Source organism: Lissotriton vulgaris, chromosome 7, assembly GCF_964263255.1.
Source record: "Lissotriton vulgaris chromosome 7, aLisVul1.2, whole genome shotgun sequence".
NCBI classification, from domain to species: domain Eukaryota; kingdom Metazoa; phylum Chordata; class Amphibia; order Caudata; family Salamandridae; genus Lissotriton; species Lissotriton vulgaris.
In genome coordinates, this window is record NC_141695.1 from 231,223,207 (window position 1) to 231,250,416 (window position 27,210).

Genomic DNA, 27,210 nt, shown 5'->3' on the forward strand with positions numbered 1-27,210 from the left:
CCTTTCCCGAGTGTCTCTTCCCCTGAGTGCACTCTTCTGAGTGTCTCTCCCGTGCACTGAAGCCCATGTCACAGGAGTCGAGGCCCTGGCTGCTAGCTTGTCAGCTTATGTGCTCGGCCCAGCCTCCTCCTCAAAGCACATCCTTCCTCTGAGTGTCCCCTCTTTGAGTGTCTCTCCCCTCAAGCTCCTCGTGTCCCTCATTGGAGTGCAGGCACTCTCTGCCTCTTTCCTCGAGCACCTGCTCCCCTGAGTGCGCTCTTCCTTGTGTGCCTCTATTCCTGCACTGAGGCTCCTTCTGTGTCCCTCACTGGAGTGCAGGCACTCTCTGCCTCTTTCCTCTTTCCTCGAGCACCTGCTCCCCTGAGTGCGCTCTTCTTTGTGTGCCTCTATTCCTGCACTGAGGCTCCTTCTGTGTCCCTCACTGGAGTGCAGGCACTCTCTGCCTCTTTCCTCTTTCCTCGAGCACCTGCTCCCCTGAGTGCGCTCTTCTTTGTGTGCCTCTATTCCTGCACTGAGGCTCCTTCTGTGTCTCTCACTGGAGTGCAGGCATTCTAAGGCCCCTTGTCTGCTCAGGTTGGGGTCTTCTTCTTCCTTCCTTCCTCGAGCGCCTCCTTCCCTGATCTCAGGAGCCACTGACTGCCACGGGACCCCGAAGGTGCCCCACAGTAAAGCGTGGGGCTCTGAGTCCCACAGACGCCCATGGATTATGGAAGGTATGCAGGGTGATTGCCCCACGGCTTCCTACCCGGTGCCCGGTGGGTGTGTCCCTGGGAGGGGGCAGTGTGTGTACACTGGTAAATCTGGCTGCACCTGTTTCCCAGGTGGGCGTCTGCTGAGACTGCATAGCTGAGGTGCCTGACAGCGCTCTCTATAAAAGGCTGTGGGTTGGCCTCTGCGCCTCAGCCCGGGCAGCCTCGCAGGTGAGTGACAATATACCGATAACATCTTATATGAGCCTTTTAGAAATTGAATGAAATGGTCGATCGCTTTATTTCGATTTGTTGCGCGCGCTGGACAAAAACACCCATTCAATGGCACGATAGGATATTAAAAAAAAAAGATTTTTTTAAAGAATGCTACATACGAATTGCCATTACTTGCTTAAGTTTCTTGCCATGCAGAGAGGGGGCGACCCCTGCATCCACAGATGAATCCATCATGATTAGTGGAGCTGCAACAAATATTTAACTGGATCTTACTAGGCACGCATATATTCATCTTGATGATATGCGTTTCACAAGATCACGAAGGTGTCGGTGGGTAGCCGAACTCCCTCTCAGGAAGCGGTCAAGTTAACACGCGTTCTCAAGTAATAAACAATTGTCATTGCATTAAGGCAACGAGAGAGATCAATAAATATTACTGGACCGTTTGGTGACAGTTGTGACATAATTTTATTTTTACAAAATGAGATATAAAGAAGATAGAGATAAGTGTAACAAAGTGATAGTAATAGGAAAAACACATTGTAGCTCCTGGTAAATATGACCAAATGAATGTATAGTGAAATATGCTTCTATGTAGTGGGTCTAGCTACATAGAAAGGGAGCGCTGATCAAAAAGGGGGTGCAACAGTAACCTGCAAGGGTGAGGAGGGGCACTCAGGGGCAGATGGGAGCACGACGTGGAATCAGGGAGCTGAAGGTGGTATTGGGTAAACTGGAGGAGAGAGAGAGGCACTCACACACTTCGATGAAATGCTTCTGGAAGAGCTGGGCCTTCAGTTCCAGCCTCCACTGGAATGGAAGCCTGATTCTTGGGGTGTACCGAGCCCACCTGGCACCTTGTCCTCTTTATCTTGCATCTCTTGGTCCCCAGTGTGCCAGGAAAAATGCTGCCTGATTCCTGGCTCCCTCCTGAGCTCTTGGCCAGACGGTCTCATTGGCTGATCTCAGATGCTGCAGCGACCACCAGTGGGACCAAGCGCTGATAGTGGGGGGTTCTGCTGTAGACCACCCAGAGGTCTTGGATGAGGGTTGCAGCCCCATGTAGTAGGTTATCCAGCAGTGCTTTAGTTGTGCTGGTGTTTGCCGGTGCTTCCGTACACTAGCATTCGGTGGTGTTATTTTTCAAGTGAGTTCATCGACTAATTCAAAATACACTACAACCTAATAGTGCCAGCCACCCAGGGTACTCCGAGCATTGGGGGGATGGAATAGTCCAAATGATCTCATCCACGCGTGATATTTGTAGCTGTGTTGATGCTGATAGTGCTGGCAGGGGCAACGACGGATGGTGCAAGCTGCACTGGCTTCTTGAGAAGGGCCCTGGCATTTACCTTTTTTTATTGACAAATTAATGACTGCTCTCAAGGGAGAGCAGGTGGACCTTGTTGTTGCAATGTGGGAAAGGGCGCGGGCGTTCAGCACCACACTAGTTACTTCTTTGTAGGATGGATACATCCGATGCAGTGAGGTCGAAGAATGAGGCGTGTGATCTTAGCAGCAATGTGAGCTGCCACGTACACACAATAAGAGCTCTTGGGCCAGATAACAAAACATTGTGTCTGACACTCTGTCATGTCCATGGTGTCAATAAGGCACCGCTTGAGGCAAACACCTTATAGCGCAGTACTATGAAAGCACTTTCAGGAGGTAGTAGTGTGGTACAAAAATGTTTGTGCATATTGGTTTTGTGGCTTCTTGTGGTGGTGAAGGGTTCTGTTCATTTGTGTGCCATTGTGTGTTAGTGCTGCGTCACTGCAACATGATGTGTTGTACAGTGACATTTGTGATGCATTCTGTTTTGAAGGTTTTATTGCTATTGGCCCTGTTATGATTTACTTGTGTTGTTATGTTACTTTGTGAATGTTATTTTGTTATGTTCTGTTGCTTACTTTATATATGTGAACTAATTTCAGCCAAAAGTGGCACATTACTTTTAATTATATGTGAAAAGCAACCATTAACCACTGTCTACACTGGTGACATAGCGTTTCTCTAACTCTTCTACGGTGGTAACAACGTTTCTCTAGCTCTACTTCGGTGGTAATATAGCGCTTCTCTAGCTCTTCCATTGTGGCAAAATAGCGCTTCTCTAACTCTTCCATTGTGGCAAAATAGTGCTTCTCTAGCTCTTCCATGGTGGCAAAATAGCGCTTCTCTAATAGAGCTTCTCTAGCTCTTCCATGGTGGCAAAATAGCGCTTCTCTAATAGAGCTTCTCTAGCTTTTCCATGGTGGTAAAAAAGCGCTTCTCTAGCTCTTCCATGGGGGCAAAATAGCGCTTTTCTAGCCCTTTCATGGTGGCAAAATAGCGCTTCTCTAGCTCTTCCATGGTGGTAAAATAGCGCTTCTCTAGCTCTTTCATGGTGGCAAAATAGTGCTTCTCTAGCTCATTTACAGTGGTAAAATAGCGCTTCTCTAGCTCGTTTACAGTGGTAAAATAGCACTTCTCTATAGTGGTAACTAAGCACTTCTCCAGCTCTTTTACAATGGCAAAACTGAACTTCTCTAGCTCTTCTACGGTGGTAAATTAAGCTTCTCTAGCTCTTCCACTATTTAAGAAACTAGTCAGCCCAAAACTGTGACAGAGGCCTGTCTAAAATTAGCACTAGTAATGATCTGTTTTACGGCTGGCATAAAAATATGCAGATAATCTCTTCGAAAAATATCCTAAGGTGAGAAGTTTGCTTCTGCATTTATGCTATAGATAGCCTGGCATTTTTGAAGGGATTTACTAATCGGTGGGCTGTGTATGCCTACCCTATCTGGCATACTTTACATTTCAATGTTTAAAACACCTTTGGTATGTGAATGACCCTCATTCCTGTCCTGCAGCCCCCTCTGTTGCTATTAATTTACGTGGAAAGCGCCTGTATATAAAGCCTTCCCTGCAACCCCTCTACCGCCTTTTCATTACATGGAAAACTACCGCAGCTCTGCCAATGTACCTCACTTCTGCCTCAGCAGCCGGAATACTATGAAAGAGAAACTTATGTCCTCCAGTGTACCTCACAGTAGTGTACCAAATGAATCCTGGGCCCCAGGCAAGCTAAGAACATGGGTCCCTGTACCCTCTGAGTTTGCATTAAATTATAGCCATCACTGTAATGCTGTGGGCCCCTAAGACCCTTCAGCTCTAGCGCCAGGGTACCTGCTGCACTACTGAGAGCCAACGCCCCCCGCAGTACCTCACAACTATAGACAACATCGTATTCCATGGAAACCTTCCGCAGCTCTGCCAATGTACCTCACTCCTGAAAATGGCGCTCCTGCTGCCATCCCGCTCCCAGAAAGCGTCTAAAGTGCGCACAATGCACCTCGCAGGATCCTCTACAATTATACAGGCGTGTGCAAGGCTAACTCATTTGTGTCTTTTACTGTTGAGAGCACCTCAACCCTGTTCCAAAGAGCCTCTCTTCTTTCACGATGGAGGCCCCTATCATGCCTCGGTCTAACCCTCAGCATCTCTGCCAACACAACTTCAGCTCTGCCAAAGCACCTCTATCCTGACAAGCAGCCGCGCCCCTGTGGTGGAGCGCGGGATCGCGTACCTGCCCTTCGGACTCAGAAGAGGCACTGCGCGCTCCCTCTTCCCCCTCACCCGGACACACCCCACTGCCCTCTGGGGACCTTTTCATAACCCTGGGCACCGCCCCTGAAGCAGCAGGAATGCTGTTTGGCACGCAGCTCCGCCAAGATACCACAATCTTGACAAGTAAAGCATTGCTCATATTTCAGCACTGGCAAAGCAAACAGCACCTTTCGCCTTCATGATCACGAGAGAAAAGAGTGTTAAGAAGTGCGGGCCAGATTTACGACCATCAGAGGCAGCCAGCCATATTTTCTGCGCTGCGTTGAGTGACCAAGAGTGAGCCAAATCTACAGAAAGAAGGCACACACCCTCTTCATAGTGCTGGCAAGGAATCAGGCAGCCCTGCACTAAGCAAACACCTCTGTTCCATAGTGCACGAGTGTGCGTGAGAGTCTAGCATAGGGTTTGCACTGAAAAGGATCCCTTCCAGTATAAAATACTATGCCTAGATACGTTTTAACACGTTTCCTATGTTCTGTCTGTGCTGTACAGTGCAGCACAAATGCAAATGCAGAAAAGAAATGAGAAATTACAAACATGTCTCCTATTACGACATGCTTTGAAGTGGCATTAATTCTTGAGTCAAAACCCTATCTACTACTGTTAGTAGATAGAATGTTGCATCAAAAAGCGTGGGTGGATGCATGGGAACTTTTTTGTACCCATGTAACGCCCCCTTGAAGCTAAGTAATGCAAAGCTGCTGCTTTGCATTCATTTTATTTTCAGGAACAAAGTCCCTACAGTCAACAAATAGAAAACAATGCTATGGAGACAAGCATAATATCCAGGAGTAATCAAAATGGAAATGTAGTACACTTTTAATCAAACATATATAAATGTGTGGAAGAATAACCCCACTGGGTTAATCCTCAACGGGTGTTAAAAATATGAAAACAAACAGGCCTGAGATATTGCATGGCCATAAGTTGCATCCATATCAGGGGTCGTTTATTTATATCAAGGAGAACACAAATGCACCCAGAAGTCATATACACATTGACTGTTTACCTGCCCAATTTAAGGTAGAGCGAACATCATACATTTGCACCACCTGTGTCTACCATAAGATGCTCGACAAATAAGGTGAGGGAAATGCAGAATGTTCAACATGGAACGAAATAAATCAAACTACTGCTTTAAGAGTTTTTTTCTTTAAACAAAAACGTTTATTAGTGGGTGCTTATCATGGCTCCCCTTGACCTTCATTGCTGTGAAGGGTGACACCAGAGTGGAGGCTCCCCTCACAGTTCTGACATCCCTGAAAGGAGGCGGCTATTGCAAATAGGGCAGACCATCCTCTTGTAGCGTAGGGTAAACTCCTGATGGACTATCCACCAAGGTCTATAAAGGTTCCTCTAGACTAGTGGATAGAAAGGGACCATTTGCCCTGGGTGTACCGCCATCCTAATATAAGACTCAAAGTAGTTCATATAAGGCTGAGGTCTAGAACGGGCTATTGTTAGACCTGGCATGCTTGAGGTAGTGGCTTCCTAAATTATTTGCTTTGTTCATGGGTTTTGGTGATTGAGTGACTGCACCCACCTGTATGGGGATGTCTTAGGGGACCATAGGAGCTCCTTTACCCCCTCCAGAGGGCTGCAATCAGGGGGCTCCGCGCCCGCATTTGTAATATGGTGCAGGCACTAAGGCAAAGGGATTCCCTCATTTGTATGGGGCCATCCTCCCATGACAATGAGGAATGCCCTCTGACAATAGTGCTTATGTGTGCCAGCGCTATCGGTATTACAGAATGGGAACGCACACATGTCTGCGGCTCTTTCTGTAATACCAAACTGCCCCGGGCAGGTTAAGCGGGAGCAAACGCCCGTTGCGCCGCTGGGCAACTCTGGTAATATGGCCCCTGGTAGTATGCATTTTAGAGAATGAATCACGGACTGTCAGGATGTGGAAGCTCTAAAGTCATATCAGATACCTACCGAGGACGAGTCGAAAGGAAAGAAATCCTAATACAGGAGGTTGTCATTCCAGGATGTCAAAGGGTAGTAGTCACATTGAGTAGTAAGTGTAACTTGGTCCTATATTACAATCATGGATTTTAGGTGACACTAAAACAAAAAAGATCTAGGCCTTCAGTGACATTTCAGTGATTTTTTTGGTGACAATTATTAATCCCCTAGTGGCAATATATGAAAATATTACACCGTTACCTGCTTTGTAATCTCTCTCTCTCTCTTTCTCTCTCTCTCTCTCTCTCTCTCTCTCTCTCTCGCTCTCTCAATATATATATATATATATATACATATATATATATATATATTATCAGATTTCCCTCCTGTGAGCAAGACGAGCTCTTCGTCGAAACGCGTTGGGTGCTTTTTTCCATGACTCGATACACCATGCTGAAACTATTTGTTGAATGAACCCGCTTTTCTCCAAATACAATCCTGGAGTGGTGAGACTTTCTTGGAGTGAAGTGCATCGGCACAAACTGTTTTGCGCTTTAGGAAACTGATAATTTAACGACAGGGCAACCTCCGACCCTGGGGTGCACCGCTGCCCTGGAGTCCCGGCAACCTCGGAGGAGGTGTGGAACATATATATATATATATATATATATATGTGTGTGTGTGTGTGTGTGTATATGCAAAAAAGAAGGAGAGAACTCTGGATAGTTCCCAAGTTTAGGTGGAAGGCAGCTCCTGTATACTCAAAACCAGACTCTCTGAATTTGCTCACCTCAAATGTCTGCTCTTCTATCAAAGTTTTTAAGCATAGGATTAGCACAGTGCTATCCACGCTGAGATAGAAAGGGACAAAGTCTTTTAAAATGACAAAAGCCATTTACCACTCCAGGCACAATATTACAGCTTTGGATTGGTAAAATACCATCCAAGCCAACCTGAAATGAATAAAAGCAACTCCTGACACGTGTTTCACTATCATTACAGCTCTTCAGAGAGGTTTAGCTTTGTCCAGACACAAGGGAGCACCCAGTATAAGTCAAAACAATTCTCTTGCAGGCATAGAGTGACGCATAAATTATGCAAAAAAGAAGTAGAGAACTCTTGGCTAGGTCCCAAGTTTGGGTGGAATGCAGCTCCTGTATGAATCACCCTCAACACCAGCGACACTCTGAATTTGCTCACCTCAAATGTCTACTTTTCTATCAAAGTTTTTAAGCATGGGATTAGCACAGTGTTATCCACACCGAGATAGAAATGCACAAAGTCTTTTGCCATTTGTACAGCAAAGTCTTTAAGCATATGATTAGCACAGTGCTATCCACACCAAGCTGTAAAATGACAAAAGCCATTTACCACTCCAGGCACAATATTACAGCTTTGGATTGGTAAAATACCATCCAAGCCAACCTGAAATGAATAAAAGCAACCCCTGACACGTTTTTCGCTGCTATTACAGCTCTTCAGAGATGTTTAGCTTTGTCTAGACACAAACGAGCACCCTGTATAAGTCTAAACAATTCCCTTGCAGGCATAGAGTGACGCATAAATTATGCAAAAAAGAAGGAGAGAACTCTGGGTAGTTCCCAAGTTTAGGTGGAAGGCAGCTCCTGTATAGAGCACCCACAACACCAGCGACACTCTGAATTTGCTCACCTCAAATGTCTGCTTTTCTATCAAAGTTTTTAAGCATAGGATTAGCACAGTGCTATCCACGCCGAGATAGAAATGGACAAAGTCTTTTGCCATTTGTACAGCAAAGTCTTTAAGCATTGGATTAGCACAGTGCTATCCATGCTGAGCTGTAAAATGACAAAAGCTATTTAACACTCCAGGCACAATATTACAGCTTTGGATTGGTGAAATATCATCCAAGACAACCTTAAATGAATAAAAGCAACCCCAGCCATGTGTTTCGCTGTCATTACAGCTCTTCAGAGAGGTTTAGCTTTGTCCAGACACAAGGGAGCACTCAGTATAAGTCTAAACAATTTTCTTGCAGGCATAGAGTGACGCATGAATTATGCAAAAAAGATATAAAAATATATATATGTGTGTGTGTGTGTGTGTATATACACACGCACCACACATATAAATAACTTCTGTGGAGAGCTTCACCACTGCTAGGATTATGCGGCATAAAGGAACAAATGATGCAGCAAAGAATGCAAATTAAGTCCCACCGTTTCTGGCAGTGTTATTTTCATCAATTTGAACTAGAAACAACATTTTTGTGAAATCAGTTTTTAAGAAAATGTATGCCAAATTATGTGGTAAATAAAAACTTATGTAGTAAATGCTGCAGCCACAGAATCACATAAAGCCACAAACTTTCACCTTTGGGCATTGTTTTATCAGAAACGTATTCCATTCCATTCGATAACTTTATTTCGGTCACAAGGACCATAAAAGTACATCGTCATAAAAATCACAAAGAGTATACAAAATTGAGCATAAAAATTATACATAGCCTTTCAGTTAATTCAAGTGACAATAAAAAAGAGCTGTACAATTAAAATCCTATTGGCCATGGTAAAGTGCATTTTAAGTTTTTCTAGAACCTAGTCCTGATCAGATGTTAAAATACAATACAATCATGAGTTAAAAAGGCATAGTTAAAAAAATCAATCAATCTGGCGTTTGTTATTCGCGACTACCCACCCGTAAGGGTCTCAAGGCGCTGGGGGCGAAGGGGGGGGGTGGGGTTAGCAGGCTACAGTCCATCAAGGGGGGGGTCTGTCGAAGAGCCAGGTTTTGATGTTTATTGCGAAGATGGGAAGCGATGTTGTCTGTCTGAGGTGGAGCTGCAGGGAGTTCCAGGCTCGGGCCGTGAGGAAAGAGAAGGAGCTCTCTCCTGATCTGGTCTTTCTGGTGCGGGGGACCACAGTGTAGGAGAGCTGGTCAGATCGTAAGGTCCTCTGGGGTGCGTGGAATTTGAGTCTGCTGTTTAGGTATGCTGGTCAGTTGTCATGGAGGGCCTTGTGGAAGTGGGTGAGCATCTTGAAGGTGACTCTAGCTTCGATGGGGAGCCAGTGGTGTGTGCGTAGGTGCTGGGAGATTTGGCAGTGTCTTGGCAGGTCGAGGACCAGTCTTGCGGCGGCGTTCTGGATGTTCTGTAGCTTGAAAGTGAGGTTCTTGTTTATTCCGGCGTAGAGTGTGTTGCCGTAGTCGAGTCTGATGGTGACCAGGGCGTGAGTTATGGTCTTTCTGTGCTTGAGGGGATCAATTTGAAGGTCTGACATAGGAGATGGAGGGTGTGGCATTTTGAGCTTGGAGTCCAGGATGATTCCCAGGTTGCGTGCGTGGTCGGGCTTCCGAGGGCGGGGGGCCACCAGGTGTTATTCTATGCTTCGGGGTTTGGACCCATGATGAGTACTTCTGTTTTGTTGGTGTTTAGTTGTAGGCAGCTGTTTTTCATCCATTTGGTGAAGGCTTCCATGCCGTCTCAAAAATTGTGTCTGGCAGTATTGGATTCGTTGGATAGGGAGAGGATGAGTTGGGTGTCGTCTGCATTTGACACAATGTTGAGTCCGTAGGTTCGGACGATGGGTGGAGCAGAGCAATGTAGATCTTAGCAATTGAACAATTAAAATTAAAGGAGTAATACCCGGATAAAAAGAATGGAATGAATATGAATTACTAAAATCAAGGTTACTTTTTTAGAAAGGTCCACCGTACATGCCACATTGAGTTTAAAAAGTGAGATACGGCGAAAACAATGGTAGTATGAGTGTCATACCTTAGGACTCTGTGTACAAAGCCTTTGTTCCTGCATAGTCGAATAAGCCAGCACCAGCGAGGTGCTGTTTAAGCGGGGCAGAAGAAGTAGATATGTAGCTCTGGCTCTTCCTTGTAGTTACAGGCAGGGCATCCACCGGATTGGGTTTTGGATCATTTATTTGAAGAGGACTGGAGCGGTAAAGTCCCTAGTCTAAACTGGACATACAGTTTCTTTGCCAGAAGTACTTGGATGGCATCCAGGAAAGGTTCCATGCTGTACTCATCTTTGATTTGTAGGAATTCGGCTGTCAGACAGCTGCAAGGCAAACTTTCCTGGATGTCTGCAAGTTTGTACCTTCTAAAGGATCTCACCAGTTGCAAATGTGAAGTTAGAGGGCATGATTCCTTGGGAGATCTTCATAAACCTGCTTTACCAAGTTTGTTACAAAGATCCTTTTTATGTATAAGCCATGGTCTTTTTCTTCTAAGCTCGGATCGACAGGTGGCCAATTCCGGGGTGACCCACAGCCTCCGCCAGAAGGTTACAGGTCTAAGGGTGACCCCTTTGCTAATGGGCCTAATACCCAAATCCAGACGCAAGGGGGTGAGGGGAGTACTGGGGGGAAGACCTAACAACTGCCTCTTAAAGTTATTCACTACCTTGTTCAAACTGGTAGTAGAGCAGTGCCCCCATAATTCTGCCCCATAAAATGTAGCACCCCTTGCTTGAGTTTTAAAGATTTCAACTATTGGCCCAGATGTTTTGAATGAGGAGCTTCGGTATAACTACACAAGTGCTCCCACTGTCTGAGCTAGCTTAACCCCTTCCACGCTCATGACGAGCTGGGCTCGTCATGGTGTAGCCTCCTCGCACGCTGATGACGAGCCCAGCTCGTCATGTTACATGGGTTTTTTAAAAACTCAGCATACGAGCAGAATAACAATATTAAGGTTTGCTTTGGTCATATGCAGCCTCCATTCCCAGTGTTCTGTCAAGGAGACACCTAAGTAGTCAAAAACCAACACTCTTTCCAGCACGTGGTGTTCAAAGATGGATTAGAGCGAGACTTGTTGGCAGAATTGAAGACCATGTATTTGGTCTTCAATGTATTGATCCCCCCCCTGGGTTTTACAGAACACAACAAAGCTATCAAGAATACGCTGGAATCCGGGCGACATTGAAAGCAGCCTATTCCAAGGTATTCTCGATAGCTTTGTTGCAATTTATTCACTAAACGGAAACCAAACCTACACTTTCTAATCATAAACAGAACCAATTGCTAACTGCACTTTGAAAAAGACAGCACTTTCAATTGAACGACCCCCAAAATATACATGTAATATACATATACATAATGAGGAATGTCTAATATGGGCCTCTCCTCCTATCTCTGCGCTTTCTGCCTTCGGCTTCCTGGCCTATGATGTCATCAGCATCCACCAATGACAACATTGGATAGTTACTTGTTACAAATATAGATCTTTTACAAATTATATATATATATATATATATATATATATATATATATATATATATATATATATATATATATATATATATATATATATATATATATTTACAAACAAAGAGAAATGTACACACACAACCATGAATATGTCCATGTATATGATAGTTATGTAAATGACATAAACCTAAAAGTAATATAGCATAAGGTAAGGACATATATATAAATATATATATATATATATAGTTTTAAGCCATATATATATATATAGCTTAAAACTTGCATAGTTTTAAAACAGTGACACCTATTACTTATCAGCTGTGCAATGTGCTGTGCGATGTAGTGACTCTCAATGTAGAGATAGGAAAATGTACGTGCAATGTAGTGATTCCCAAGCCATTAAGTGTCCAAGATGTAGTGACTCTCAATGTAGAGCTTGTGATGTAGAGGGAGTATACAGAGTTTATACCAGCTGCGGTGGCATATGTAAATGTTCTTGATACGACGAGGCTCTATCTCTATGACACCTTTCATAAAAGAAATGTTTTGATGCTGAATGAATCTCTCCTTTACTTTCCTACTGTTTTTTAAATGCTTGGGTCAATACCCCCAGGTCCCTCCTATCCTCGTCCCATTCCTAACTAATTGGAGATGACCATCTCCACAACAGAAAAAAAGAAAAGGAGCATGCTGGGATACCCTACCCACTCCCTCCCACTGGGAGTACATAAGCGGTACCAACCCAGCATGCAGCCTGTTCTTTATTTCTGTCTTCCGATATAATGGGACGTGTTGGGTCTTACCTGGATTCTTCATTTGGACATTTCGTCGGGGCTGCTGGGCTGTCCTCGCCGTCCTCCTTACGTATTCTCCTGGCATGCCGGGATTGCCTGGAGCTGAGTTTCCTGACGCCCGGCCCTTTGCGGCTGGGGCGCTGTTCCTTCCGGATCTCTTCCGGGTCGCAGTGCCCCTCTCCCTGTGGCTTGGCCGGTTTGGGGGACGCGCTGCTGCGGCTGTTTGATGGGTCCTTGGGCTCTGCTGGACATTGCTCCTGGGCCTCCTGCCTGTCGTTTTGGAGCCTTCATGTTGGCTCAGGGTGCTCGCCTCGGTTTGCTGCCGGACTCATGGCTGGCTGATGGATGGCTGCGTGGATCTTGAATGGAATGACTGGAGGATATGGGAGTCATTTCTTCGCCCCCAGCTTCAGGAACATGCGTGTTCTGGGGGTCTCCGGTTCAGATGGCGATGTGCCCGGTGCGGCTCTTTACCCTTTCTCCTGCCGGCCGCCTCCATTCTTCCTGGTGACTCTGCTGAGAGGTTGGTTCAGTCCGGGGCTGGCCTGGCTGTGGCCTTGGAGTCCGTTATTGGCAGGATTCTCCACCCGGCGCTGGTTTCCTGGTGCGCTCCTGGGGCCTCCTCCTTGCGGCTTCTCTTTGCTGGCTCCTGTTCCTGCATATGCATATGCGCCGTTTGCTGCCTCAGTCCTTGGTGTCTACGGCCTGGTTTTCTGCCTCCGCTGCGTCCTGCTCCCGGGCTTCTGGCCGTCCTTCAGCGTCTTCAGCCGGATCCGATGTTGGCACCCAAACCTTCGCTGTCCTCTGTTGGGCCATTGTTTCCCCAGGGTTGCTGTCTGCTTCCTGGGCCGTGACTCGCTTTGGGCGGTCTCTCCTGGGTTTTTTTGGCTTCTTTTTGTGACCCCTTTCTCCTGCTGGTATCCTCCTTTCTTCCTGGTGACCCTGTTGGGAGGTTGGGTCGGTCCAGGGGCTGGCCTGGCTGTGGCTTTGGTGTCCATTGTTGGCAGGTGTTTCCATCCGGTGCTGGTTTCCTGGTGCGTGCCTGGGATGGCACTTGGGGGTGCAGTGAGCTTGTGGTGCGCTCTTCTTGAACCCTTTGTGAGTGAGGCTCTGGGCCTGTGGTCATCCTGCTTGCTTCTGTTGTCCATGGTCGATCCTGGTGGGTCCCTGGTTTGGGGTGCGCCTGCGTTTGCCTGTTGCTCTTCCCAGCTCTGGTCGGCCCTGAATGCTTATCCCTGTTGACTTGCGGTTTTTGGGCTTCCTTTGGCTGTCTGCAGCCCTTCCGCTACTTGGTTCCTGCCCATCTGTGGGTTCGAGCCGCGTGCGTGCCAGTCTGGGTGCCTGCCTGCCTGCGGTTTTGACTGTGGGCGCTTCTTCCTTCTTCCGGGTCCTTTTGCTTACCCCGTGCTTGGGGTGTGTGTCTTCCGCTTGGTTCTCCCCCTTGTTTTGCATGAGGGGAGGGATGGGGGGGACTGTTGGGCCCTCCTTCTGTCCTGGTGGGCCTTGGTCTTGTTGGGCTCTTGGCTCCGGTGCAGTGCTGGTGGTGGCCCTGGTGGGTTTCGGCCAGTGTTGGGTTTGTTTCTCGCCTGCTGCCAGGGTTTCTGGGGTTTGGTTTCTAGTTGAGGTTTCCTTCCCCCCCTCTTGTGTTTTCCTTGCTGGCTTGTTGAGGTTTGGGCTTGCCTTCTTGCCTGTCACTCCGTTTCCCTCCTCTGGTGACTGGGGTTCGTTGGTCTTCCTTGGCCTCTGCCTTGGGTGGCCTCTTGTTCTTTGGATGCTATTGTGCCCTGCCCTGTTTGCTGTGCCCTTTCCCTGTTTGTGGGTGTTGGGTGGAAGCTTCCCTGTTGTGTGGGCCACTTTACTGCTTCCTGCCCCTCTCGCTCCGCTGTGGGTTGCGGTTGGCTTTGCCTCGGGTCTAGGGCTCTGGCCTTCTTCTTTTGGGGACCTGTTGTTGGTCCTGTGCTCCCGCGCGGGCTGTTTTCAGCCTGTGGTGTCTGTGGCCTGTGGTGTCTGTGGCCTTTGCTCTTTTGTTGGCTCTAAGGTATTTCTTCTCCCCTTCTTTGGGTCTGTTCCTGCCCCCTGTTGGGTTGTGCACCTTTGGTTTCTCCGGGCTCCTCTCCTTTGGTTTTGGTGCCTGGGTTGATCTAGTGTGCTCTGGTGGCCTGGGCTTTGCCTCTGTTGGGTTTGCCCTTGCGGTCCATCTGTTTGGCCTCCCGTTCACTTATTCATTTGGGTTGCTGATGCGCCTCTTTTGATTGTGTTGGGCTTTGTGCTGTGAGGCCCTGGTTTGCTTGGGGTCCCCTTTCAGCCCCTGTTTGGGTCCTTTCATTGCTGCTCGTTCTTGTGTGCCTTGTTGCGGTCATGGGCTGGCCTACTGTCCTTTCTGGTGACGCTCCCTTTGGCTGGCTGTGGCGCTGGGTCCGTTGTGTGGGCTCTGGGCTCCCTCCCCCTGCTTCTCCTCTCTCAGGGTGACCTGGCTGTGGTTGTCTGCTGTGCCTTTCCCTGTGCCTCTTCGTGGTTGGGGTTTCTTTTTGCCTCTCCTTCCGGGTCCTGGTGGTGCTGTGTTGTGTTGTGTTGTGCTGGTTCTCTGGCTGGCTTCTTGGGGTTGGGCTGTTGGCCTACTTGTTGGTCTTTCTGGTTTTGCTCTTCTGCCTCCTAGGGTTCACCTTCAGTTGTTCTTGGTGTCCTCCTTTCTCCTCCTGGCAGTTGATCGGCTTTTTGTTCCTCCTTTCCGGTTCTGGGGTTTTGGTTTCCCCGGTTCCGTGTGGGGCCTGTGTGGGCCTTGGTTTTTGCCAGGTCTTTTTCGGGTTGCACTTCTTTGCTCTCCCTGTCCTCCATTGGGTGGGTTGCAGGGCGTCTTGTCCCGGTGTCTCCTGCTTTGGGGGTGTGCCTAGGGCCTGGACGTTCCTTGTTCCCCGGGTTCTTCTCCTGGTGTGGTGGCCTTTTAGTTGCTGCGGCTCTTCGGTGTGTCAGCTGGGGTTGGCCGTTGGTCGGTCCTGTCCTGTGGCCTGGTCCTTCTGTGGGTTTCTGGCCTCTGGTCTCCCTGTTGCTGCTGTTGTCGGTGGGCGGGGGGGCCTTGCTTAGGTTCCCGGCCCCTTCTCTTTCTGGCTGTTCCTCTGGGTGGGTGCCTGTTTGCTTGTCTAGTTCTGCCCTCTTTGCGGCTGTGCTGGTGTCTTCCCTTGGTGCGTTGGGGTGGTGCAGTGGTTGGTCTTGTTTTGCTTTGGAATTTTTTCCTTCCTGGGCCTTCGGCCCTGCTGCTCCATGCGGTCTGTTCTTCTCCGCTCTTGGCCGTTGGGCTGGGCTGGCCTGTTTGGTCCCTCGGTGGGTGGCTGCCTGGTGGTGCCTGGGTCCGGGGGCTTCGCCTGTGGGGGTTTCTCTCTGGTCGATTGCCCTTTTTGGCTCCTTTTCTCTGTTGTTTTTGGCCCCTCTGGTTGCTCCAATGGGGGGGCTTGGCTCTGCGTGTCCGCTTGGTTGGGGGCGTGCTTGGTTGGATGCCCCTTCCTGCACTCCTCTCCTTCTTGTGGGCTCCTTTTGCTCCTGTGGGGTGCTGTGTTTCATTCTGGTGCCCTTAGTGTTGGTGGAGTTCCGGAGGGCCGGGTTCTCTGCTTTGGTATTCTCCAAGTACTAAGGAATGGGACGAGGACAGGAGGGACCTGGGGGTAATGTCCTATTACTTACCGGTAATCCTCATTACTCCTTGTCCCTTTCCTTATGCCCCTCCCTCCCTCCCTACCTCCCTGGCGGCCGGCCTTCCGGATGTTGGCTTGGTGTTTTCAGGCTGCATGCTGGGTTGGTACTGCTTATGTACTCCCAGTGGGAGGGAGTGGGTAGGGTATCTCAGCATGTTCCTTTTCTTTTTTCTGTCGTGAAGATGGTCATCTCCAATTAGTAAGGAAAGGGACAAGGACAATGGGACCAGGAGTAATGAAGATTACCGGTAAGTAATAGGACATTTTTCAACCAAACATACTGATTTAATATGCTTTCAGACTTTTTTGATTTTATAAGAGTAGAAATTTAGGCAGTTTATATGGAAAAGACATTGGTAATTTGCCATAGAATCATTCCTCGCCAACATTGTATGCATATTAATCCGATTGATGATTTCTTTTTACCAGCAATTCAATTTTATTTGACATTTATTCCAAATCCTTAGCATAGATTTTACTCAACTAGTTTTGGGCTTGGCACAGTGCATTTTTGGTAGCATTTTCTATCCAAGGAGGATGGCTACAGGCCCACCCCTAGTCTTTGAGATATATCTTTTTTAAAACAATCCACTATACATTTTTTATTCTTTTGTCCCCTTTATCACTCTGTGAGAAGAACTGTTTTACTACCGCTTCTGAGACCGTATAGCCCCAGGTCTCTTAAAAATGGTTTTAGTATTTTATACTCATTGGGAACTTATGAAATTTGTCTAGCTGTTTTAATTTTATTAGGGTGGGGCAGTCAGTATTAGGAAGAGTTAAGGGAAGTGTGTGTTTTTGCCATAAAGCAATTGTAAAGCACTGCATTCTTGCACTTTTTGCAATGTATCCTTGTTTAGCTTTTTCAATTGTTGAAAGGCTGTCTGAAATGTATGCGTGCTGCTTTTATGATTTACTTTAATCAAATAAAGTTGTATCACTGACTGATTAATATGTAGCCTTTTTGTTGGTCTCTGCTTTCTCTTTTTCATTTACTTTCACTAGTAGGTGATTAATAGCTTTTTTTGTTGGTCTCTGCTTTCTCTTTTTTATTTACTTTCACTGGTTGGTGATTATTGGCTTGTACCTCTTATTGTCTGTGTTGGATCTTGCACACTTCTAACTGTTGCTGATTAAGCAGCTTAATCTTTGTAACTCCTTGTTTTAAGTAAGGCATATTAATTTTCTTCTGGAGAGTCCCTCTAGTAAGATGGTTGAGGGAGATTAGCCAGAGCACCCTTAAACCTGTTCAACCACTATTTTGGTCTGGCATTAGCCAAGATCTTTTGATTTTACAAAATATATATATATTCATAACTATAATATAGTTATTTAAAGATTAGGTTTTCCGTCAACGCTCTTCATTCATTGGTCTGTTGTAGTGTCATTTATATTTTTCTTAAACCCACTAGACCATCCAACATAGGGCAGTGAATCAGCCCACGTCAGCCACTGGCAGTTAACTTCACATTGAGTGCTAGCCTTCTGCTGTTTCACAATACACATCCACGCACAAAGCAGTTCCCTTCAGGGATCACTACAGCAGTGACTTCCTTTCGAGACCGAATATATTTTTGACATTAGTCATCCTTTTCATATTCGCATATTGGCGAGGGCCCTGCAACTTCCACAGCAATAAAGATTTACAAAAAACATGAAAAAACAAAACAAGCATTGACAGGCAGCCAATGCTGACCTACTGGCTCATTTCCCCTTGGAATGCTTAGTTAGTAATTCATACCAACTAAAAATGCATGTAATGATCGCATATGAGATTTCCTGTGCTTTCTTACCAATATCCTACAATCTCCCATGTTTACCACCTGCTCCGCTCACGCCAGGGATCCTTTGCTACATTCACAAATGTAATCTCATGCCCTTTTTGCGTCTGAGGGTATGGTGTGGTCTTTTCCTCTTAACTAGCCTGTGTTTCTATTTTCACCAGTGGTCTAATATGCTCTCCAAACATAAGGTCCATCTTCACCCTCCGGCCTGTTATTCGTTCTCTGGCTCTTAGGAACAATGCAGTAATCACACCTTAGCTCCTGATGCCGCCTGCATTCCCAGTCCCCCCTCTGTCCTCCTAGGAAACATGCAGTCCTCTCACCTGAGTTCTTGAGGCAGCCTCCACTTCTCAGACCTGAGATCCATGATTGCCAATTCCCCTCTCTCCTCTTTAGAACCATCCAGTCTTCACACCTGAGCACCTGAGGCAGCCTGCGTTTCTCAAGCCTGAGATCCATGATGCTCAGTCCCCCCTCTCTCCTCCTAGGAGCCATGCAGTCCTCAGAACTGATTTGAGGCAACCTGCATTTCCCAGGCCTGAGATCCATGATTCCCAGTTTCTCCTCTCTCCTACTAGGGACCATGCAGTCCTCACACCTGAGCTCCAGAAGATGCTTGCACGTCTTAGTCCTAAGATCCATGTATTTCCCTCTCCAAGATATGTTTCTGAGTCTTATATTCTCTTTCCTAACCCCCACGTTTCTTCTTTTTCAGCAATGGGTGACAATAAGCTCTTGCTGCTATGGGCCCTACTAGCCGTCCTCTGTGGTGAGTATAAAACAAAATGTATTCAGCTGAGGTGGAACTGAGGCTCTCACTTTGTGTGGGGCATGTAGCGTTTATATGTGGCAATTACACAACATGATTCCAATGATTGGGCATTAGAGACATTTATTGTCCAAAGCAGAATGACCAGTTTCATGTGTAAAAAATGTCTATAGTGGGAATAGTATGACACAGTGATCCCTATTTACACTTGTGCAATGTTGCTGAGATTGTATATGTTATACCAAAGTAAACACATGATTCAACAGCTGTCTGAAGATTCTGTACGTATATAAAATATTAGAATTAAGGCTACCAATTTTCCGTTTTTACTGACTTTTACAGATAAATACAGACTGAAAAAAGTGCTTCCTGTCTGCATTTATTATTAAAAATGGAAAAATACAGGAAATTGGGCTTCATTTGAGTGACTTTCCTTAAGTGAATTCATTGTGTGAGAGTGCTATGCCAATAGTTTACACATTGCCCCTGCTAATATTTACCTGCAGGTGTATTAGATATATCTGCTTAATTTGCTAAAACACTACAGGCCTTCAAAGTATGAGCGCTCATTAGACAGTTAAATAAATGTGGAAATATAGCATTTTACAAATTCAATTATTCACAGATTACAAGATAAACATGACTAAATACTGATGAGATGGCCAAAAATTAAATATGGATCAATACAGTCAGAAATGTTAAAAAAAGGAATATTATAAAACCGTGAGCCTTAGTTATAAATGATAAGAGGGAGTGTAGATGCCTTGCTATGGAATGCTAAGCCCCTCGAGCCCGCTGGCCCATGCATTGAGCTGCACTCAAAACCTACTATCTGTCCTGACCGAATCTGCCTGTTTTCTTTTTTCCTTTTTTCCTGGGAGCAAACTCCACATATTATGTACTTTGTTTGTACCTGGAATGCTGAAAGATGTCACACGCATCAGATTTGAGGCTGACACAGGATCCACAAAGCCTCTTTTGGAAGGCTAACATTCAGTTTAAGGTTGTAGGTCCAATTACATAGTGATTAGAATAAAATGCATGAAACTGAGATACATCAATATTAAATCCAAAGAAATTGTCAAGAACAATCTACAAAGTAATATTTTGATGAGCAGAGCTGGGCGGACAAACAGTTTATGTAATGAATGAAATAGATCAACGGATCATCTCTTACTAACTGACTTGATTAATTATGTAAAATTGACTGTAATGATTCTACTGTTAATATTTTGGAAAATGAGGTTGCCAACCCCCCTTGATAACTAATTGATGATCCCTATGCCAGTTTCAACTTGTTAATTCTCCTAAATATCAGTGTTTGGTATTATGTAAGTGCCTATTGTTCTGCTTGGTGGCATTTCACCTTCTGTTTCCTTTATTTCCTTTTTCTTCTTTCCACTTATATTTTATTTATTTTATCTCTATCTTTATAAAAATGTAAATGGAATATTTATCATATTATTAACATCACACCATATTTTTCATCTTGTTGTTACTTGATGTTACTTTTTATTGTATGTTCTTATTTCTTTTACATAAAGAATTCAAACTAAAAACAAGAATGTAATGCAAGATATGCTAACTATATGGAACTGTGAAAAAGTGGTTATTGGTTCCATTTAGTAAAATGAAAAGGACACACAAATTACATTAAGGTCAACTTAATTTCTTTCGCAAGAACTACACATTTATAAGATAGACCTCCATTTAGTCTAATGTACTTATTATCAGCATCTTCAGCAGAAGCAGTACAAAACCTTGGCTTCCATCACTTATCAGTGCTTTACAAAACACAATATAATAATTTTACAGGGTTTTTTAACAGTAGACAGTTTTGACAAGGAAGCCAGTTTCCGGAAGATCTCACTGTACTTCTGGCCAAAATTCAAGTGGGAAATTTCATAATATTTTGCTTTTGTTTATAACTGGCCTCTATTTGTGGTTGCGGCCCTTCTTAGGGGGATTTTCCCATAACCTTTTGCTTTTTGTCCTCCTGGTTTTTGCCCACTCTCTTTTCATGAATTTAGGTCTCTGTGCACTTTCTCCTGTGCTGCAGTGGGAAAGTGTGCGCAGCCTTCCTACACATGCCAGGACAGGGTCTTTACTTAAGTGGTTTAGGTGTCGAACCTGTAAGTGCCAGGTGAAAGAGTACACCACATACCCAGGGCAGGGGCAACACAGGCTAATGGGGGTATGCAGCACTAATTGTGCCACCCCCCTCCCAGAACAGCCTATAAAAACTGTCTCATGCTCAGGTTGGCCTGGCTCACTCTGTGGCCATCCTTAGGGGCTGTTCCCTACCACCACATCAGGGTAGATGAGGGTCTGGGTAGGCTCCTCTGCAAGTGCACTGCCCGGGTAGAGACAAACATCCATGTTGGTGTTCTCTACCCAAGAGGTCGGCTCTTCCCATGGAGTACATATCCAGGGTGTGGCTGATGTCCTTATTATAGTTATAGAGCCTGGTGCACTTTCCCACTGTCAAGGCAGCGTGAAAATGCCCGTGCCCTTCCTACAAGGGTTAGGAAGAGGTGCTTAGCTGCAGTTTTTAAACATAAGTCAGGATTGCCAGTGCAGGTCGGTGTGTGTGCACACTAGCATCTAGGATGGCGGTAACTCAGGGCTCGATTCACAGAATTAACTTAAGACAAAATCCTAAACGTACCACTTTTGGTATTCACAGAATGCACTTACTACTCTTGGTATTCACAGAATGGATTTATGACTACTAACTTTACGTCCGCACTCAGGCCGGAAATTCCGTCCAGGAAGCAGAGCTTCCATCCGGGAGGCGGAGCTTCCGGCCTGGAGGCGGAGCTTCAGGCGTGGAGGCCGAGCTTCCGGCTCAGAGGTGGGGATTTAGCCATTGCTGAAATCTCCACCTCTGGGCCGGAAGCTCCGCCACTAAGCCAAAAGCTCAGTCTCCGGGCTGCAAGTTCCGCCTCTGGCCCGCAATCTCCGCCTTCAGGCCAGAAGCTCCGTCTCTGGGCCAGAAGCTCCGCCTCTGGGTCAGAAGCTCTGCCTCCGGGCCAGAAGCTCCGCTTCCGGGCCGGAATTTCCGGCCCGAGTGCGGACATAAAGTTAGTAGTCGTAAATCCATTCTGTGAATACCAAAAGTAGTAAGTGTATTCTGTGAATACCAAAAGTAGTAAGTTTAGGATTTTGTCTCAAGTTAGTTCTGTGAATCGGGCCCCCAGTGCCCAGCCTGCCAGTGCAGGCCAGTGTGCGCACTGCAACAAAGGTCTAGCCTGCCTTTGCAGGCTGGAGGAGGCGCATTTGCACCCATGGTGTCCCTGATTATGTGTCCGCCAGCCATTGCAGGCTGGGTTGCGCACTTGCACCAATGGTGTCACTGCATGAGTGTCAAGCCCGCCAATGCAGGCTTAGGTGAGCCGTGGCACTGATGGTGTCCCAAACATTTGTACAGTTCCCCAAAGTGTGCTTGGGTGCGCATTGGTACCAATGGTGTTTTCCACATGTGTGGCCAGCCTGCCGTTGCATACTGGTATGCGTGTTATCCAACTAGTGTTACTGAACATGTGTCCAGCCTGCCACTGCAGGCTTGAGTGCGCTTTGTACCGATGATGCATCTGAATAGGTGACTAGCTGCCATTGCAGACTCGTGTGCATGTGGCATCGCTGGTATTGATAAATTTGTGTCCAGAACTGGCACTGATTGTGTCTCTGAGTTCGTGTCCAGCCTGCCACTGCAGAATGGTACTTTGGGCTGAAACAGTGGATTGCAGGGGGGCAGCTGTAGCACGTTTCCTATCACTGGACTTGCAGTGACAACCCCTTTCCAGTGGTAAAGGTGACTTTGTCATGATTCGCTTAGAAATGCCACTACTAAAACGTGGGCATTTCACTGCTCAAAAACTTTGTCGTGTACCTTTGTGCTTGGCTCCAGTCCATACTGGGGGATGGGGGAGTACATCTGGGCATTCCCGAGTGACAGCTATAAAACACTTGGCATACAACAGGAATGACAGACCTCTGCCACTTGCGGTCTTAGACAGAGAAACTGGAGGAAGAGGTTTAGACACTTGGCCCCTGGAGCCAGGTCATGGCTTCACTAAGGATTAGGATCTGCATTCCATGACTTCATGGCTGAGAGGACTGAAATTTAGGGGAGACTCTTTGAACCACCTCAACTTCAAAGACACATTGTAGTATATCTACTGGTGCCACGAACCCAGTCAAGTACCACGCATTAGGCGTTAGACTGAAGTATTTCACTGTGGTAATCAGCATCACCGCACAGAAATGCAAAGTCACGCATTATAATGCCTCGGCTGTCAAGCTGGGAGCACTGCTATAATAAAGCACCATACAAGCTGCAGGGGCTTGTATGGTGATTGGTGTGCTACAATGTAACAATACGTTTTAAGTTCACCTGACAGCACAACGATATCCCTGACGTCAGAGGAGGAAGGGTCTGAGACAATTTGCTACCGAGTGGTTTAGTCTTAACTGAAAAGTGACTGTAGAGAGGTCTGGCTCCTGCCGCCGGATAGGGTGGGCCGCCCCACAGTTCAAAGTTGGCTGCTGGGCAATCATAGACCTGACCACACATCGGCTGCCGCACACAATCATGGCTTTCTTTTGTTAGAGCTTTCACGGCTGTTACCGGACCCAACCCCACCAGTACCTTCATGGCTGCATGTGTGCAATCAGGGCTAGACATTTCAGAAAACGGGAAGTCCATGGTAATGTGCAACCCTTGAATTCCATATCATTTTCTTACCCACAATGTCCTGCACACGTCACACACATTTTCCTCACATTTCTGGGAGGAAAACTTCTGTAATCTGCAGGGAGCCACAAACTGCCTACTATACAGCATTCCCCAAAGTCTCCAGAAGAAAATGGTATCTCACTTGTGTGAGTAGCTAAGAACCTTGCCACAAAAGGCTCTATAGCAATATGTGGAGAAATTACCAATAGGGGTAGTTGTGATATTTGGGGTGGTGCTCAGCCGCCACCCATAGAAACCTGCCAACCACAAGCATGTTTGAAAACTAGACAACCAGGGGATTCAAGGGTGGGGTGCCCTGAATGGATTCCACAAGGTTGTTGTACCCACCGTGCCCTGCAAACCTCAAACTTTGCCTTAAATCATGGATTTCCTTCTATTTCTGGTTAGAAACTAATGAGCCCGAGGCAACTTTTAAGCAATCAAACCATGCCACGTGCGAAAAACATTTTTCATATCCTAATTGACTCAACAGCATGTTATAAATCAACATCTGAAATAAAAGGAAACAGTTTGAACACTGTGGCCTAAGCCATGCATGCTCGATCAACGCAAGCGCAACCACGCTTACCTTAACCACACATATGCCTTAACCATGCATATGGTTAAGGCATATGCATAGTCCAGATGTCCAGAATGGGAGGGCCCAGGAAGAGGAAGGATCGGGGGAGGACACGGTGAGGTAAGTGGGGCTGGATTTTTGCCCTTGTGGCATATTAGGGCTCAGGGCGGGTGGCAGGGGCCAGGGTATAGAGGTAAGTTTTAACCAGATATATGTCTTTGTCATACATGCCTTAACAACGCATATTTAATTGTAAAGGCATGTGTGGTAAAGGCATATGCATGGGTAGGACTTGAGTGGTTAAGACCGCGTTGAACCGGCATGTGCAGTAATGGCATGCAGGGTGCCATCACACAACTGAAATACGGCCACACAACGTACCGGTATTGAAGTCCACGGAGCAGTCTTAGGTCAATGAACGATGCCAGGTGCTCTTACTACACAATTCTTTCCAGTAAAAAACTGCAATCTTTTTCCATTTGAAAAAAGCCCCTAACAATATTGTGATGCTTCTGTGTACTTTCAAACTTTTCCATTGGAACTCTGCCTGAGAGGTACACACTGACATTTGGGACATGTTGTCTTTTAAAAAGAGACATAGAAGACACGCGGCCTAAAAAAAGAGACATGCACAATATGTTGCCATTAAGAAAGCACTTTAAAGCCCAGATGCAGTGGCGGCTGGTGACATTTGAAAGTGGCGAGGCGTAAAACAATTGTTGTACTTCACTGTGGCGAGTGAGCGTAGGGAGCGAGCCTGAACCCCCTACTCTGAGGTCTGATGACAAGGCACCAGAGCCAGACAGCAGGCACAGCACTGCAAACAGTACGTGTCCTTGACCAACCCAACTTAATCACAAAAATGTATGAAGATCCTCTGTCGCATTCAACCCCCCCAGGCCACTTTGAGTCGAACTCTAGTATATAGCTTGTTTCTGTTCGTCTTGCTTCTCTATCCCCTCCTCTCTTTGTCATTGATATCAACTCTATATCATAATATCGTAGGAATTTGGGGTTGCTATCATGTACCTCCTGTAAGTGTCTTGCAACAGGAAAATTTTGACCTTTATACGTGATTGCCCTTAAATGCTGTAGAATTTGTTTGTGTACAGCCAGTTTGGTGCTGCTTTTATACTTTAGATGGCACTCGCACTCCAGCACATACACGCAATACTCTGTTTTGCATGTAAGATGTTGCTTTATTTCTCTGTTTGCCAAGGAAAATGCTGTTCTATAGGCTTTGGTATTGGTGCCAAACTGGCAAGCTCTGCATGTCAGACATTTATAGAAACCCTTTCTAGACGATAGCCAGGTATCTCTCTTGAAGCTTTCCTGACTGTTTCTTGACAACATGTTACCCATGCTCATAGATCTACGGAAAGCTATCGCTGGGTTGGAGGGCATCAGGTCACCAATCACAGAGTCATCCTGGACAAAGTGCCAATTTTGTGTTATTATGCTCCTCAGTTCTTTCTCTTGTTTAGAATATGTCAAGATCAGTCGGACCGGCTCAGCCTTATTCTTTTCATCCCCCTGACTTTTCTTAGCCTTGTACATAAGAAGTTCCTCTCTTGATCTTAGGTGGGATTTTTCATAGCGGCTTCCACTACTCTGTGGCTGTACCGTCTATCTAGAAACCTGGCACAGCACTCCTTCTGCTTCTCTTTCGCATCCAATGGGTCACTACATATACGTCGGAAGGGAAGCGGGAAGCATCTCCCATATATATATTTCCAATAAATTTGGATCATAAGCTCCCGTGAGTGCGGGTACCTTTTTGTAATCGGTAGCAGAATATATATATATATATATATATATATATATATATATATATATATATATATATATATATATATATATATATATATATATATATATAACAGCTTTGAATTGGTAAAATACCAACCAAGCCAACCTGAAATGAATAAAAGAAACCCCTGACACAGTGTTTCGCTCTCATTACAGCTCTTCAGAGAGGTATAGCTTTGTCCAGACACAAGGGCGCATCCAGTATAAGTAAAAAAAAATACCCTTTCAAGCATAGAGTGATGAATAAATTATGCAAAAAAGAAGCAGAGAACTCTGGGTAGTTCTCAAGTTTAGGTGGAAAGCAGCTCCTGTATAGAGCACTCTCAACACCAGTGACACTCTAGATCTGCTCACCTCAAATGTCTGCTTTTCTATTAAAGTCTTTAAGCATAGGATTAGCACAGTGCTATCCAAGCCAAGATAAAAATGGACAAAGTCTTTTGCCATTTCTACAGCAAAGTTTTTAAGCATAGGACTAGCACAGGGCTGTCCTTGCTGAGCTGTAAAATTACAAAAGCCATTTATCACTCCAGGCACAGTATTACAGCTTTGAATTGGTAAAATACCAACCAAGCCAACCTGAAATGAACAAAAGCAGCCCTGACCCAGTGGTTTGCTCTAATTAGAGTTCTTCAGAGAGGTATAGCTTTGTCCAGACACAAGGGAGCACCCACTATAAGTAAAAAAAATACCCTTCCAGGAATCGAGTGACAAATAAATTATGCAATAAAGAAGCAGAGAACTCTGGGTAAGTCTCAAGTTTAGGTGGAAAGCAGCTCCTGTATAGAGCACTCTCAACACCAGCGACACTCTAGATCTGCTCACCTCATGTGCCTGCTTTTCTATCAAAGTCTTTAAGCATAGGATTAGCCCTGTGCTATCCACGGCGAGATAGAAATGGACAAAGTCTTTTGCCATTTCTACAGCAAAGCTTTTAAGCATATATATACTTTGGTGTTCAAAACTAGTGGGGCGCTCAGGTCAGCTCCTGTCTTGAAAGTTTCGGGGTGATTCGTCAAGCGGGGCCGAGAAAAAAGGGGGTCCCAAAACACATTTTCCACATGTTATTTTCCATAGGAAACTTTGGACAAAGCTACAGACCGAACTGCTGAACGGAATTACACCAAATTTGGCAAAAGGGTAGGTCTTGGTTCAGAAAGAGACATTTTATTTAAATGGTGTAAATCCGTTCAGTATTTCCTGAGAAATTAGAAAAAGAAAAAGTTTTGACGTCCTGAGGCGTGTTTTAAGTTGGGGATTACGACCCCTTGAATCCTGAGGGTCCCTGGGGGCCAACTAGCTCACCATGTACCTTCAGTAAGCACCACAGAGTTGTGCTGCAGAGAGGTGTAAAAACTGGTGTGGCCTTGGACCACCTCTCTACAACGCAGCCATGTGGAGCTTAC

The 27,210-nt window shown here is 45.9% G+C and overlaps 1 protein-coding gene across 1 annotated transcript in view; it reads left to right on the forward strand.

The window, feature by feature from the left end:
- The first annotated feature begins 823 nt into the window (after positions 1-823).
- Positions 824-27,210, forward strand: part of LOC147701270 (IgGFc-binding protein-like) — a 1,577,064-nt gene continuing 1,550,677 nt past the window's right edge. The window contains exons 1-2 of the mRNA XM_086930001.1: positions 824-920; positions 18,624-18,677. Coding sequence (XP_086786127.1) covers positions 18,626-18,677 — 52 coding nt within the window. The 5' untranslated portion in view covers positions 824-920; positions 18,624-18,625. The remainder of the gene's footprint in view (positions 921-18,623; positions 18,678-27,210) is intronic.